General features: G+C 45.4%; 1 protein-coding gene across 3 annotated transcripts in view; it reads right to left on the bottom strand.

The window, feature by feature from the left end:
* The window catches only part of WDR7 (WD repeat domain 7), a 1,145,388-nt gene that overhangs the window by 187,672 nt on the left and 941,830 nt on the right, over nt 1-15,886 (bottom strand). For all 3 annotated transcript variants that reach the window (XM_029579728.1, XM_029579736.1, XM_029579721.1), the window contains one exon: nt 7,054-7,136. In XM_029579728.1, the coding sequence (XP_029435588.1) occupies nt 7,054-7,136 (83 nt within the window). The remainder of the gene's footprint in view (nt 1-7,053; nt 7,137-15,886) is intronic.

Raw genomic sequence — 15,886 nt, forward strand, 5'->3', positions numbered from 1 at the left:
TCTGGCATGGAAGATGATGAAGATTGATGACTGTGCTTCTTTGACCTTTCTCGATGGTCACCACAGTCCTTGCTCAGAACCGATGGTAATGGTGAGGATCCCAACCATGAACTGGATGACAAAGACTGCGGTCGGTCCCTGGCCCCTATATCGGAGCCTGGGAACAATGGAGGGGTTGATCCCAACAGAGTCGAGACCGAGATTGTTGCGTCCGTCGGTCGCAGATGGTTGTGACTGCTCTGCCTCCCCTCTTTTACCCTTTTCCTCCTCCATTGGAAAAATGGCTACCTCCGCTGCTGTTTGCCAAAACCCTTGGCGTCTCTGAGCCAGCATGGGCATCCCCATCCGCCATGCTTCTTCCTGCGGCCTCCTAGGGCGCGCGCACGCTGCCTACGTTTTTGAATACATCATGGCGGAAACCTGGGGGGCGGCCCCCACCGCATGAATTCAGTACCTCCGGGTATTTAAACCTCCGCTCCACTCCAATTGAACGAGTTAGCAAGGACTTCGGTTTTGCTACTCTGACCGCTTCTAAACTGCTCGCTTGGATTCCTCACTACCCTCCGGGGTTATCTTGCTACTACGGAAGCTCTGGGTACCCGCTCCTCGGGGGCCTCTCACTTCTACTCGCCCTCCGGGGTTAATCTGCCTAACCTTAAGGACACCCGCCCCTCGGGGGTCCTGTCTGCTTTCTTTCAGGAACCCTCGGCGCTCCTAGGTACTTGCTCCTCGAGGGCCTATTCTGCTCAGGGTATCCTGCACCTCGGGTCCCTCTTTTCATTCAACTACCGAAGGAAGTTATCAGCACTGCTACTCTGCGAGTATCACTACGCTCCAGCTCTCCTCATTCCACCCTTCAGGTTCATGGCCTATCCCGCGCTGTGGAACACTACCAGACCTTTGCTACATCTGGGTGAGACCATCATCTACAGAGACTGTCTGAGCTACTGTGATATTGCTTGACTACAGCACTGTCCGTTCCTTCAGCAAGATTCTACTCATCAACTGCAGTATAATAAAGCTTTCTCTCCTCAGTATCTGCTTACTAGAGTCTAGCCAGTCGTTGTGGTTCCCCACGGGACCCCTCCCCATGGGAGGAGTCATCGCCACTTCGACCAAGAGTCCACAATATGCCACAAACCCAACAGGGATATTCTTTCCAAGTGGGATGGAGGTTCCCGAGGCTGAAGAAAGATCAGATTTTTTTGACCCAAATAAATTTTCCATTTTGTCAAGACAGGCCAGACAAACCTTGGGGGTCATATGGACACACAGATCACAACCGCGAACATCGTGGAATGTCCCCAGACAGAGGACACAAACCTCGAGGGGGTCTGTGATAGACATAGTCCGGGGGCACTGGGGGCACCGGCAGAAGCAGGTGGATGCCATAATAAAAAGTATGCAGCGCGTGGTCGAGTATGAAGGACTTACCAGACCGCAGAAAAAGGACCCGAAGAAGAATAAAGGGACCCTACATAAAGCGTGGAAGTGAAAAATATCAATAGCAGCAAAATACTGCCAAAAAGAAGCACGAGCTCCGTGACCGCGAGGCAACAGCTTCGTGGAAAAGAAGACACTGAAAAGGGATCCCTCGTGGACGTGTAGTTCCATCGGATGATGTCACCATGTGTGAGGACTACCATTCTGCTTGCCCTTGGAGAAACTGAGGTGACTTCAAATTAGATTTTGGGAGGCCCAAAAATAAGGAATTATAATAATTCAAAGATGACGATAATATGATGGCCTTTACCACAAAACAAAGAGAAATGTTATGAATCTCATTTTATTGATAGCAGCAAGGTAGAATCATTCTGTCTCCCACAACTTGTACATGTTAGAAACACTAATCAAAATGGTATTTGTAATTGGATGGACGAACATTCATTCATCCTTAAAATCAAAGGTGATTTTAAAGGAAAATTGAAGCCAGGAATGTATGAAAGTGCAGAAAATCCATTAAGAGCTTAAACACTCAACAGACCATGACCCTATTTCAAAGCCCCTGCATTAAACCTCAGCAATTTGGGATCATTTGAAAACATGAACAAAGGTGAGTGGGGAAAGGATTTAAGTAAATACTTTAGATTTTCAAAAGTATGCATGCAAATGTACATGCATAGGAATACTTTTCTGTCATTTTGTTTGGGAATTTTTTATTTTTAGTTTCATTTCCTTTGCCCCTCCCCCCCCTTTTTTTTTTTTGTTTGTGTTTATATGCTGTTGGCTCTAGTATGCTTTCATTGTGCACTGATCAGGCATAGGTGGTACATAACTTAAATAAATAAATAAATAGCGTGTGCTTTTCCAGCTACCTAAAAAAAACGGAAAAGAAAATACTAAAAAAAGCAAAACATTTCCAAAACAAAATGACAGAAAAACCTAAGTAAGATCCCCGGGGTCTCTGGTGATCCTCAGTCCCACCCTTCCCCATTATCCCTAGAAGTGGTTGTTTCCCCAGAAAACATAATATTTAAAAAAATAAAACCACGGTCATAGGCCCTGCCCTAACCATCAGCCCCTTCCTCTTGTTAAAAAATAACATCCCCCTCACTCTCCCCATTAACTAAGCCCATCTTCCTGACACCCAGACTCACCATATACTGTCTGGTGGTCATGGGGGCCCAGGAGCAACCCCATGCTCCTTGAACCAGCCAGTGCCATTTTCCACAATGGTGCCGGCCAGCCCTTTGCCTTATCTTGTGACAGGTGCGATCCAATGACACTGGTAGTCCCTGTCACTTGATAGGGGCTACCTAATGGCACCAGAAGCCCAGGACATGATGGGGCAAAGGGCAGCTTGCACCATTTTTCAAAATGGTGGTCGATGGGTCCAGAAATGGATGGGCTGCTCCCTGGTCCTCACTAAACCAGCAGGCAGGATCTGGTGAGTTTAGGAGGGTGGTCAGGAGTGTAGGCTATCTTCCAGGGGGAGGAGCACCCATTTTTAACAAAGGGAGAGGCTGGGGGCATAGCCTATCACCAGGATTTTATTTTAAAAAATACAACTTTCTGGGGGAAATGGCCACTTTTAGGTACAGAGGGGCTGGGGGTGGGAGAGGGGTCTCTGGAGATGCCTGGGTTGTGCTGTTTGTAACGAGTATCAGCGCACACATTTTGCAAATAGTGGGCTCAAAAAAACAATAGAAATAAAATTACATTTTTGTGTTTTTTTTCCAATCGTTTAATTTAAAAATGTCTATTTCTAAGTCATTTCAAATGACAGTAGATATTAAGCTCATAAAGTATTACCAGTGAACCCGCAAAATTTGTAAGTGGACTCATATGCATGAGTCTGCTTTGTAAATTCAGGCTAATGTCTGTGGGTTAAAAGTACTGCAGACTTTAGCCCTATGCAGGTAGCTATAAAATTACCCTGCCTATAACCCTATAACTATTTATTATTTTATTTTATTAATTTGGGGGGGCAGAGGATGGAGAAAATGACAGAATATTTAATTTTAATTCACATATGCATTAAACATTTTACACTTTAATCTTAGAACTACATGAGCTAAGTTCTTAGATAACGCAGGCCTTTCCTAACTCCAACATTACTTAACTCCCTTCAATCAACATACTTCGCTAGTAATAGCATTAATAGCCACCCCTTATAATGTTATTATATATATATATAATTATCTGATCTTCATTTTCCTTCTTACTCCAAGTTATTGTTTCCCTGTTACATGTAACTGCTTTTCTGCACTATTGTTCAAATTGTAAAGTTTATTTTAATTGCACCCCTGTTTCTTGTGAACCTGCATGATGGGACTATCGTCTTGAATGTTGGTATATAAAAAAACTTAAATAAATAAATAAAATAAATAACATGAATTTGATGGTCGCTTAGCCCATCCTCAATGAACAGTTCATATCATCACAAACAAGAAAATTTAGCCAATTGACCATGTCTGATCACTTTTAAACAATTTTTTTAGTCTATAATATAAATATGAACTTTAAATAGTTATCACATCCTTTCAAGTGAAAACCTTAGTATGAACCTAGATAAGAGAATCACTTTAGCTAGATGCTATTTTAAAAAAAAATTGGCTGTAGTAAAACAGCATGGATATCCTATCCCTCATCTGTTGGATCAATTTACAGGCTGATGCAATAAAATGCGCATAAAGGGGTAGATTTTCAGAGCCCTGCTCGCCTAAATCCGCCCAAAACCGGGCGGATTTAGGCGAGCAGGGCCCTGCGCGCCGGTAAGCCTATTTTACATAGGCCTACCGGCGCGCGCAGACCCCGGGACTCGCGTACGTCCCGGGGTTTTCGGAGGGGGGCGAGTCGGGGGCGTGCCCGGTCGTCGCGGCGTTTCGGGGGCGTGTCGGCAGCGTTTTGGGGGCGGGTACGGGGCGTGGCTACGGCCCGGGGGCGTGGCCGCGCCATCCGTACCCGCCCCCAGGTCGCGGCCCGGCACGCAGCAGGCCCGCTGGCGCGCGGGGATTTACGTCTCCCTCCGGGAGGCGTAAATCCCCCGACAAAGGTAAGGGGGGGGGGTGTAGACAGGGCGGGGTGGGTGGGTTAGGTAGGGGAAGGGAGGGTAAGGTGAGGGGAGGGCAAAGGAAAGTTCCCTCCGAGGCCGCTCCGATTTCGGAGCGGCCTTGGAGGGAACGGGGGGAGGCAGCGCGGCTCGGCGCGCGCAGGCTATACAAAATCGATAGCCTTGCGCGCGCCGATCCAGGATTTTAGTGGATACGCGCGGCTCCGCGCGTATCTACTAAAATCCAGCGTACTTTTGCTTGAGTCTGATGCGCAAGCAAAAGTAGGCTGATCGCGCTTCTTTTAAAATCTACCCCAAAAAGCATGCGTCCAAACTGGGCACCCGTTTTTTTTTTACTGCACACACATTCACCTCTCTTGGATGCTCGATGCAATAGGCAAATGAGCTGCTGTGACAAAAAGGACGCGCTAGGGATAAATTGTGCGCCCCTAGCGTGTCCATGGCATTGGGCGCCCAGGAAATGTGGCTGTGCACGCGTTAGGAAAACAGATGCTCGTAAAATTGAGCGTCCATTTTCCTAACCTGATCGCAGTCAAGACTTTTTACTTATTTATTAGAAAGGGAATGGTGAATAAAACGGAAAATGTCATAATGCCTCTGTATCATTCCATGGTGAGACTGCACCTTGAATACTGTGTACAATTCTGGTTGCAACATCTCAAAAAAGATATAGTTGCGATGGAGAAAGTACAGAGAAGGGCAACCAAAATGATAAAGGGAATGGAACAGCTCCCCTATGAGGAAAGGCTGAAGAAGTTGGGGCTGTTCAGCTTGGAGAAGAGACGGCTGAGGGGGGATAAGATAGATGTCTTTAAAATCATGAGAGGTCTTGAACGAGTAGATGTGAATCGGTTATTTACTCTTTCGGATAATAGAAAGACTAGGGAGTACTCCATGAAATTAGCATGGGGCACATTTAAAACTAATCAGAGAAAGTTCTTTTTCACTCAACGCACAATTAAACTCTGGAATTTGTTGCCAGAGGATGTGGTTAGTGCAGTTAGTGTAGCTGTGTTTAAAAAAGGATTGGATAAGTTATTGGAGGAGGAGGAGTCTATTACCTGCTATTAATTAAGTTGCTATTAATTAAGAAGTGGAGGAGTAGCCTAGTGGTTAAAGCAGTGGGCTTTAACCACTAGGCTACTAGTGGTTAAAGTGATAGCAGGACTCAAACCAGGAGACCAGGGTTTGAGTCCTGCTATCGCTCCTTGTGACCTTGGGCAAGTCACTTTACTCTCCATTGCCTCATGTACTTACTTGCAGGCTGATAAAGTACAGTACTGTAGTGCCTCTTTTTGGACAGGAGCGGCAGCTGTCAGGGAGTTTGACAGCCGACGCTCAATTTTGCCGGCGTTGGTTCTCAAACCCACTGACAGCCACGGGTTCGGAAACCGGATGCCCAAGAGCCGCACGCTGATTTTAAATTTTTTTTTTTTAAACTTTTTTTTTTTTTTAACTTTTGGGACCTAATATCGCCATGATCTTAAGTCGGAGGGTGCACAGAAAAGCAGTTTTTACTGCTTTTCTGTGCACTTCCCCGGTGCCGGCAGAAATTAACGCCTACCTTTGGGTAGATGCTAATTTCTTTTTACTTACTGTATCGTGCGGGACTGATTAATAGGGCCATCAACATGCATTTGCATGTTGCGGGCGCTATTAGTCTCGGGGGGGTTTTCGACACGCTAGCTTTATCCCTTGTTCAGTAAGGGGTAATAGCACGTCGAAAATGCGCATCCAAATGCGGGTTAACAGTGCGCTCCACCAGAAGATAGTCACTGCTATTACTAGCAACAGTAGCATGGAATAGACTTAGTTTTTCGGTACTTGCCAGGTTCTTGTGGCCTGGTTTGGCCTCTGTTGGAAACAGGATGCTGGACTTGATGGAACCTTGGTCTGACCCAGCATGGCATGTTCTTATGTTTCATATTGCTGCTTTCTGTGGTTCCTCCTACTTAGTATCAGAACAATATTAAGTCAGAGGAACCACAGAAAAGCAGTATTTTCTGCTTTTCTGTTCAGTTGTTGGGGTGCCTCAAGACAACGCCAGTTCCAGGGCTAGTGTTAATTATTGAGGGTTAAAATGTGCATGTTGGGTGAGCAGTTTTTTTTTTCTTCATTGGGGGTACTAACTAATAGCCTCATCAACATGGCATTTATATGACCTGAGCAGTATTAGGTATGCACTGATCCCCTTATTGCAGCAGGGGTTATGGACACATGGCCAAACGCAGGTTAACCTGTGCACACAATATTGCATCAACCTATTAGTTTGTGCTCACCAGCAGAAGCAGTCATGTCAGCTCATCTACCCCTTTCAACAGAACAGGGCATAAACCGCTGGGTATACGATGAATGCGCCCTGTTGCTGGCTGAGAACCGTGTGAAATTTTCATAATAGTTTAGCAGCAAACCCTTCTTTGCACAATTAGCATCCAATAAGGGTCATTCTACTGGCTGGTTACTATAACTCCTCTTGAAAGAACATGATGCTTTTTAAAACAAAATTACATACAAATATTTTAATTTTTATAAGATTTTACCTGCAAATGGATGGGAAACATTCCTGAAGGCCCTTCTTTTTGACTAAGGATCCTTCAAGGCAATACATAATGATGTCCATCACCTTGGGAAGAAATATAGCATGTTAAAATAGTTTTCTCTAATTGAACTTTTATTTTAATACACAGTTTAAAGTGTCATAGTTAATTTTGATCATGTAAATGATAATCTGTTATGTATTATTGATGGTTATGTTTGTTGCATACCATTTGTGGGTTTATTAATTGTTAGGTGATCATGGAGTACTATATATTATTATATGACCTAACTGTACTTAGTTTTGGGTGGGTTTTTCAACCCAGATTAGTGGTACATGTACATTTTAAATTAAAGGGTTCCCCAGAGTACCATGGTATTTAATATGAAGTGTTTATTTATTTTTTTAAATCTTGAACAGCTGCCTCACATATAGTCAGGGGTTTGCAAATTGTTGGAAGGAAAGAAACTTATAGATCAGAATCAGAGCCATGGCATGAGGGATCAACTTCCATATAGAAGCCTATGTGCTGATGACACTTCAAACTGAAAGCTTAGACATCTAACAGAAATAATCAACAGATAATGCTAGTGGCAAGGCTACAACAGAAATAAACATGGAATTATAAGAAATTGAGAAATTATTACTTACCTGATAATTTCCTTTTCCTTAAGGTGGATAGATGGATTCAGGACCAGTGGGTTATGCACTTCTGCCAGCAGTTGGAGACAGAGCAAACTGACATCACAGTATATATACTCCTGAAGTAACATCAGCCTGCCAGTATTCTCTTCAAAAACAACTGTGGACAGACTAGCAAAAACAAAATCTGATTTAAAAACATATAACTATTTCAATAATCCGCCAACATGAAACACTGAGCTCAGAAAAGAAGTACATTAACACTAATAGAGGGATTGGTTGAACATTTACTAGTAATCCCCTGGAACACATAGCCACACAGGAGGACTATCACACAATCATTCGGCAGCCAAGGGCGGGAAGGTGAATCCATCTATCCTCCTTAAGGAAAAAGAAATTAGCAGGTAAGTAGTAATTTCTCATTTCCTAGCATGTAGATAGATCGATTCAGGACTAGTGGGATGTACCCAAGCTACTCCTGAATAGAGTGGAAGGCTGCCAGCAGTCCAGTCAACATTGCACGTGAAAAGGCTGTGTCCTCTTGGGCCTGCACATCCAGACGATAATACCTGGAAAAAGTGTGTAAGGAGGACCACATCGCAGCTTGACAAATGTCAACGGGAGACAACAATCTAACCTCTGCCCATGATACTGCCTAATCCTTAGTGGAAGAAGCCCTAACCTGAGTAGGCAATGGCGTTTCAGCATCCATATTTGTAGCCATGACTACCTCCTTAATCCAGCGAGCTATTGTAGCCCACGAAGTTGGTTCACCCTGTTTTCCTCCACCATGAAGGACGACAATCCATCTGTTGGAAAGGTTTAGAAAACTCCAGATACAGCACATGTCTCTTGACATCCAAGGGACACAACAGGCAATATTCATCTGCATCGTTTTCTTTATCCAAGGATGGCAAGGAAATGGTCTGATTCAAGTGAAAATCCGAGACTACTTTAGGCAAGAATGAAGGAACAGTAACGCAGCTGTATCACTCCTGTAGTCACCCAAAGGAAAGGCTTCCAAGCAAGACAAGGCCTGCAGCTCAGAAATTTGATGTGCAGAATATATCACCACCAGGCCAATAACCGTAAGGAAAGGCTACACAGCAGCTGATATGTAGGACCCGCCAAGAAATCCAACATCAGGTTAAGACTCCACAAAGGAGCCAGTAACTGCAAGGGAGGACAAAGCTGTTTCACTCCCTTCAAGAAACGGGGCACATCAGGATGAGATTATAAGGATTCACCATTTACCTGGCCCCTGAAACAGGCAAGAGCTGCAACCTGTACCTTCAACGAATTAAGGGCCAACCCTTTATTTAACCCATCCTGCAAAAATTCCAAAATGAGCAGGATCTTAATTGAATGAGGAAGAACACCTCGATCCGCACACCAAGCCTCAAACGCTCGCCAAACCTGCACATAGGCTAAGGAAGTGGATAACTTTCGTCCTTGTAACAAGGTGGCAATCACCACAGAAGAATATCCACACTTCAACAAGCGAGCTTCAGCAACCGAGTTGGATCTTCAAGGACAGACCCCTGCTGTAACAGATTCTTGTGCGGTGGAAGATGAAGGGGGGGTGGTCTCTACCAAAAGTCTTTGCAGATCTGCATACCATGGTCTTCTGGGCCAATCTGGTGCCACCAGGAGTTCCATCCCCCTGTGATCTTCGATCTTGCAAACCATTCTGCCCAACATGGGCCACTGGGGAAAGGCATACAGCAGCTTGTCTTCCGGCCAGATCTGCCATGATATCATTTATATCCAAGGACCTCTGATCTCTCCTGCAATTGAAGAATCGAGGAATCTTCACACTGCGAGAAGTCGCCACTCCTCTAGCTGAGGTACGGACCAAATCGCAGCTCGCATCTGCTAAAAAGGTGGCGGCGGGTTCCATAACTGCTCTGGAATTCACTGCAGAATCATCAATCTCCTGGGATAGAAGCAGACAAGAGCGAGACACCAGGGAACAACAGGAAGCTATCTGTAATGTTATTGCCGCTGCTTCAAATGATTGCTTAAATATGGCCTCAATCCTCATCATGCACATCCTTCAAGGCCGCTCCTCCCTGCACGGGAGAAGTTAACAAAAACACCCCTAAAAATAAGGGTGGGGGGGAGAAGAGTCAGATAAGAAAGGTTTCACTTCATATAAACCCTCAAATTGAAGTAAAATAGGGGACAAGATGCAAAGGAGTGATTAAAGTAGGAAATGAAAAAAAGAAAATATAAAGACGAAGCATCGGATATCACACATTTAATTTAAACCCGCTTAAGACATGGGGGAGGCTGCCCTGCAAAAATTAAAAAAAAAAAAACTCAATTAGGACATCCCCAAGTCTTAAGACAAATTTAAGAACATAAGAACATAAGAAGTTGCCATGCTGGGTCAGACCAAGGGTCCATCAAGCCCAGCATCCTGTTTCCGACAGAGGCCAAACCAGGCCACAAGAACCTGGCAATTACCCAAACACTAAGAAGATCCCATGCCACTGATGCAATTAATAGCAGGGGCTATTCCCTAAGTAAATTTGATTAATAGCCGTTAATGGACTTATCCTCCAAGAACTTATCCAAACTTTTTTTTTAACCCAGCTACACTAACTGCACTAACCACATCCTCTGGCAACAAATTCCAGAGCTTTACTGTACGTTGAGTGAAAAATAATTTTCTCCGATTAGTCTTAAATGTGCTACTTGCTAACGTCATAGAATGCCCCCTAGTCCTTCTATTATTCGAAAGTGTAAATAACCGATTCACATCTACTCGTTCAAGACCTCTCATGAAGTTTCATGGTTACATGGGTAACAAACTGTAAATTGTGCCCCCAAAGCCAGAACTTTGTCTCATAGCCAAAAATTTACACTGACAGTCCTGGGTTACTCTGGAGATATCCAGATAAATTCAAACTTTCTGGCCATGGAAAATGACAAATGATTGCGAAGAAACAACCTCAAGTCCATATCCCAATCCTGAGGAAAAAGAAATGAGACATAAGAACATAAGAACATAAGAAAATGCCATACTGGGTCAGACCAAGGGTCCATCAAGCCCAGCATCCTGTTTCCAACAGTGGCCAATCCAGGCCATAAGAACCTGGCAAGTACCCAAAAACTAAGTCTATTCCATGTAACCATTGCTAATGGCAGTGGCTATTCTCTAAGTGAACTCAATAGCAGGTAATGGACTTCTCCTCCAAGAACTTATCCAATCCTTTTTTAAACACAGCTATACTAACTGCACGAACCACATTCTCTGGCAACAAATTCCAGAGTTTAATTGTGCGTTGAGTAAAAAAGAACTTTCTCCGATTAGTTTTAAATGTGCCCCATGCTAACTTCATGGAGTGTCCCCTAGTCTTTCTACTATCCGAAAGAGTAAATGAATTCCTCTAATAGCCACTTCCAAGGATGTCGAATGCTCAAGAAGATCCGTCAAATTTGAGTTTACTCCAATGGCATGAGAGTCCACAAGGGCCCCACCACCAACGGCTCCTTCCCTTTCCAAGGGTAGAAAATAAACTTTAGCCATAGGTGGCATAACTTCACTTGAAATCTTTAATATCTCTGCCAAATATTTTCTAAAATGTTCTTATGGAGAAATATATTCTATTAGTGGAAAATGCAACACTGAGATTTAGATATCTAACAGAGTTTCAAGGTTCTCCAGTTTTCAATCTTGAATCAGATTTCCTTGGCCCAAATTAGATTGTACACCCTGGATTTCTGCAATTTGTTTTTCCATGTCTTCTAATTTCTCTTTGTGAAATGGGGCTGACATCTCAGAGGCCTGGATCAGACAATGTATATCGGTGGTAAGAACTGTTAAATAAATTGATTTTTCAAGCACAGTTAATGCCCCCCTAATTGAATCCAAAGTAATAATAGAAGATTTTTGCAGGGCTCCATGCACAGCCAAATTCAAGGACTCAAACTGCAAGAAATTGCTGAAACAATATGACAGGCAACAATATCTGGAAAAGCTAAGAGAATCTGGGAAAGTTGTTAAGAATTCAAAGGCGCTAATAGAGCAAAAGAGGGGTACAAAACTTTTTAAAGATATGTTAGTGACAGAAAGAAGTACGAAAATGGGACTGTAAAATTCAAAGGTGAAAGGGGGAATATGGAGAGGATGAGGAAGGGAAAGCAGAATTTGTAACAATTATTTCTGTTCATTGTTCACTGAGGACGGGCTTAGAGTAGGACCACAGAAAACTGCTACAAATAGGAATGGAGGTGAACAATTTTCAGAAGGCTGTATTCATGAGATGCTGGAAAAACAAAAAGTAGATAAAGTGATGGGGCTAGACAGGTTACATCTGAGGGTATTAAGAGAAATTCTGGGACCTCCATTCCTGACCTTTTTAGTGATTCTTTAGAATCAGGAGTGGTTCCAAAGGACTGGAGACAGGCTGAAGTGGTGGTTCTTCTCAAAAACAGAAGTAAGGAGGAGTCTGTGAACTACCGTGGTGAGTAAATTAATTGAATCAATGCTAGTGAAGTTTCTGGAATCCAATGCATTACATTACCCAACAAGGCAGCATGGTTTTACCATAGGTAAATCTGATCAGACAAATCTAATCAATTTCTTTGACTGGGTGACCAAAGAATTAGATCAGGGCTTTTGACACAATGATGCCAGATGACTTATAAACAAACTAAGCATCTTAGGTATAGGCTCTAATGTAAGAGAGTGGGTAGAAACTGGTTAAGTGGAAGGTACAGGGAGTTCACACCAAGGGAAGATGGGTTACTGGTGATATGCCACAGGGATCTATCCTGTTTAACATTTTTGTATGAATATTGCAAGATGGGCTATTGGGAAATGTTTGCTTTTTTACAGATCATACTAAAAACTGCAACAGGCTGGATACTCTGGAAGATAGCGCAGTTGCTTACCTGTAACAGGTGTAATTCTAGGACAGCAGGATGTAGTCATCACAAGTGGGTGACATCATTTGATAAAGCTCGGCATGGAAAACATTTGTCAATTTCTAGAAGCTTTGACCAGCATACTGAGCATGCCCAGCATGCTGCTATCTGTGCGGCCATGTGAGGTCCTCCTTCAAGCTTGTAACAGAGAAAAATACGAGCAAAAAAATAAAAAAACAAACCAGAAGGAGAACCCAACTCCATGGGGTGGCGGGCTAACATCCTGCTGTCCTAGAACACCTGTTACAGGTAAGCAACTGCACTTTCTTCTAGGACAAGCAGGATGGTAGTCCCTATAAATAGGTAAGTATCAAGCTCCAGGCTGTCCCAGTTAGCAGAAGAGACCAACAATTATCGAACAAGGTGCCAAAGGGCACAACAACTGTGGTGCTGTTGATTTGGCTCCCACCAGGGGTACTAGACTGTAAGAATGGGTTCAGGCTGCGCAGGACAGATTGACCAAAGGCACTGCCCTGATGCCCATCCTTGTCCAAGCAGTAGTGGGCTGCACACATGTGAAGAGAACTCCACATGGCAGCCCAGTAAATTTCAACGATGGGGACTGCTTGCAGATGAGCCACCAACATCGCCATGGCCTGCACAGAGTGAGCTTTAACTCTGCTAGCCAGCAGAAGGCCTGCTTGCACATAGCAGAAGCTATGCCAGCCGGATAAAGTTTGTTTACACACCACCACTCCCAGCCTGTTGGTGTCGAAGGACACAAAGAGCTGAGTGGACTGTCTGTGACTGGCTATGCAATTTAAATAGAAAGCCAGGGCCCTCTTGCAGTCCAGAGTATGAAGAGACCACTCCCCTGGGTGGGAATGAGGCTTAGGAAAGAAGGTGGGTAAAACGATGCACTGATTGAGGTTGAAATTAGTCACAACCTTAGGCAGAAACTTAGGGTGCGTACGCAAGATCACACTATCGCGAAAGAACCTCGTGTATGGCAGGTACGTAACCAAGGCCTGAAGTTCACTGACTCTACGAGCCGAAGTAATCGCCACCATGAATATAACTTTCCAAGTGAGAACCTTCATGTTGCAGGAACGCAGCAGCTCAAAGGGAGGACGCATGAGTCATGCGAGGACAATGCTGAGGTCCTAGGACGCAACAGGAGCTCGAAGAGGGGTCTTTAGCTAGAGCAGACCCCTCATAAAGTGACCTACTAAAGGCTGCACCGATATGGGTGTGCCAGTGACGCCTTGATGGTGTTATGGTTAAGCGGTGTTTGGGTGGATCCTTGGGTACTGTGGCAGATGACCACAACCATGGGGAGGAGCCCCGTGAGGAGCCACAGTACTAGGCTAGACTCAGAACACACAAACACAGTTAGGTCTTTATTATACAGCTTGAAGAATACCACCAGAGGCGGCAGTAGTGAGGCAGTCTGGTAATAGCAGTCTCAGAGACCTCGGCAGAGGGAGCCCTTCTCACTCCATTGGTATAGGAAGTTTCTGAAGCAGGTTTCCCAGCAAGGAAGTACTGTGGATGAAATAGACTGAGAGTTAGAGTACTCACTAGGTGTTTGCTGTAGGTATGCGATTCCACCAGGTTGAAGAAGATAATGCAGGCACCAAGGCATGGAGAGCAGGCCCTCGAAGAGCGAGTACCTGTTCCCTGTAAGGCACCTGAAATAAGGCAGAGGGCCCCTAAGGAGTGGGTAGCCAGGTTAGCAGTTACCCCAAAGGGCAGAGATAGAGCTTCCAGCGGCAGCACGGAAGCAGCAGAGTAGCACAGACAGGAATGGATTTGAGTCCTTGCTAACTCAACGAGCTAGCAAATTAGAATAGGTTATATACCCGGATGGCGTGATGTCAGCAAGGGGGAACGCCCCCGAGGTTCGCGCCAAGGTTGGAATAAAGATGTGGGTACCTGGGAGGAGCATGGCGGGGACGCCGGAGAGGTCGGCTTGAAGACGCGGTGGTAGCCATCTTTCCTAGGTAAGCGGGAGGAGCCGTGAACAAGGTGAGGCAAACGGGGCGAAGCCATCTAGCACCGATGGACGCAACAGATGGTACGCACTCACAGCACTGAGATGGACCCTGACTGAGGTGGTTTGAAGCCCAGACTCGGAAAGGTACCATAAGTAGACCAACAGCTGGAGGAGGGAGCATGAGAATGGATCCAAGCCCTGCCCTGTACACCATATGGAGAACCTTCTCCATTTCAAGCTGTAGAACTTTCTGGTGGAAGGTTTCCTAGAAGCAACCAGCACCTGAGAGACACTGTCTGAAAGGACCAAGAGTTGAAGGACTAGGCACTCAACATCCAAGCCGTCAAGGCCAGCACCCAGAGGTTAGGATGGTGCAGGGTGCCTGATTCTGCATGATGAGATTGGGTGCGGTCCCCAACCAGGCCTGTCGGGGCCAAAAAGGCTCCACAAGGATCACAGTCGCCTTGACTTGTTGAAGCTTCAGCAGGGTCTTCAGGAGGAGTGGAAGAGGAGGGTACACATACAGCAGACCTTTCCCCCAGTAGACGGAGAAGGCATCGCAGGCGAGATGCCTGCCCCCGACGACAGGGAGCAGAACCTGCTCACCTTGTGATTGTATGGGGAGGCAAAGAGGTCCACATGTGGTGTCCCCCACTGATGAAACATTGCAGCTGCTACCTCCAGGCTGAGGGACCATTCGTGCGGCTGGAAGGAGCGACTCAGTGGGTCCGCCAGCACGTTGCGCACGACATCCCCTGTGACAGGGCCCAATTCAACACCTGCACCACCTCGTGACAGAGGAGGAACGAGCCTGTGCCTCCCTCTTTGTGCTTTTGTTGATATACCACATTGCCACCTCGTTGCCCATCTGGATCAGGTCTGCTTTGTGCGATAACCGGTCTGTGAATGCCCATAGGGCGTAACGAATCACCCAAAGCTCCAGAAAGTTTATTTGACAGTGGTCATCGTGAGCAGTCCAGAGACCCTGCATGTGGAGGCCATCCACATGGGCTCCCCAGCCCTGAGAAGAGGCATCGGTAGTGAGAATCACTTGAGGAGAATCAGATTGGAAGGGAATCCCCTGCTCCAGATTGGGGAGGTGTTCCCACTAGGACAGAGACACCCGCAGAGATTCCGTGACTTCAACGCAAGTCTCGAGGTCCTGAGAGGCCTGTCGCCACTGTGACCACAAGGTCTACTGAGCCCTTCGCATGCACAAGTGGGCAAGAAGGGTAGCATGGATGGAAGCCACCATTTGGCCCAGCAAATGGAGAAGACTGGCAGTCACCTGCCAGCTGCTGCAGACGACATCTGCCAGTGAGGT

The sequence above is a fragment of the Rhinatrema bivittatum genome, chromosome 1 (genome assembly GCF_901001135.1).
Source record: "Rhinatrema bivittatum chromosome 1, aRhiBiv1.1, whole genome shotgun sequence".
NCBI lineage: Eukaryota > Metazoa > Chordata > Amphibia > Gymnophiona > Rhinatrematidae > Rhinatrema > Rhinatrema bivittatum.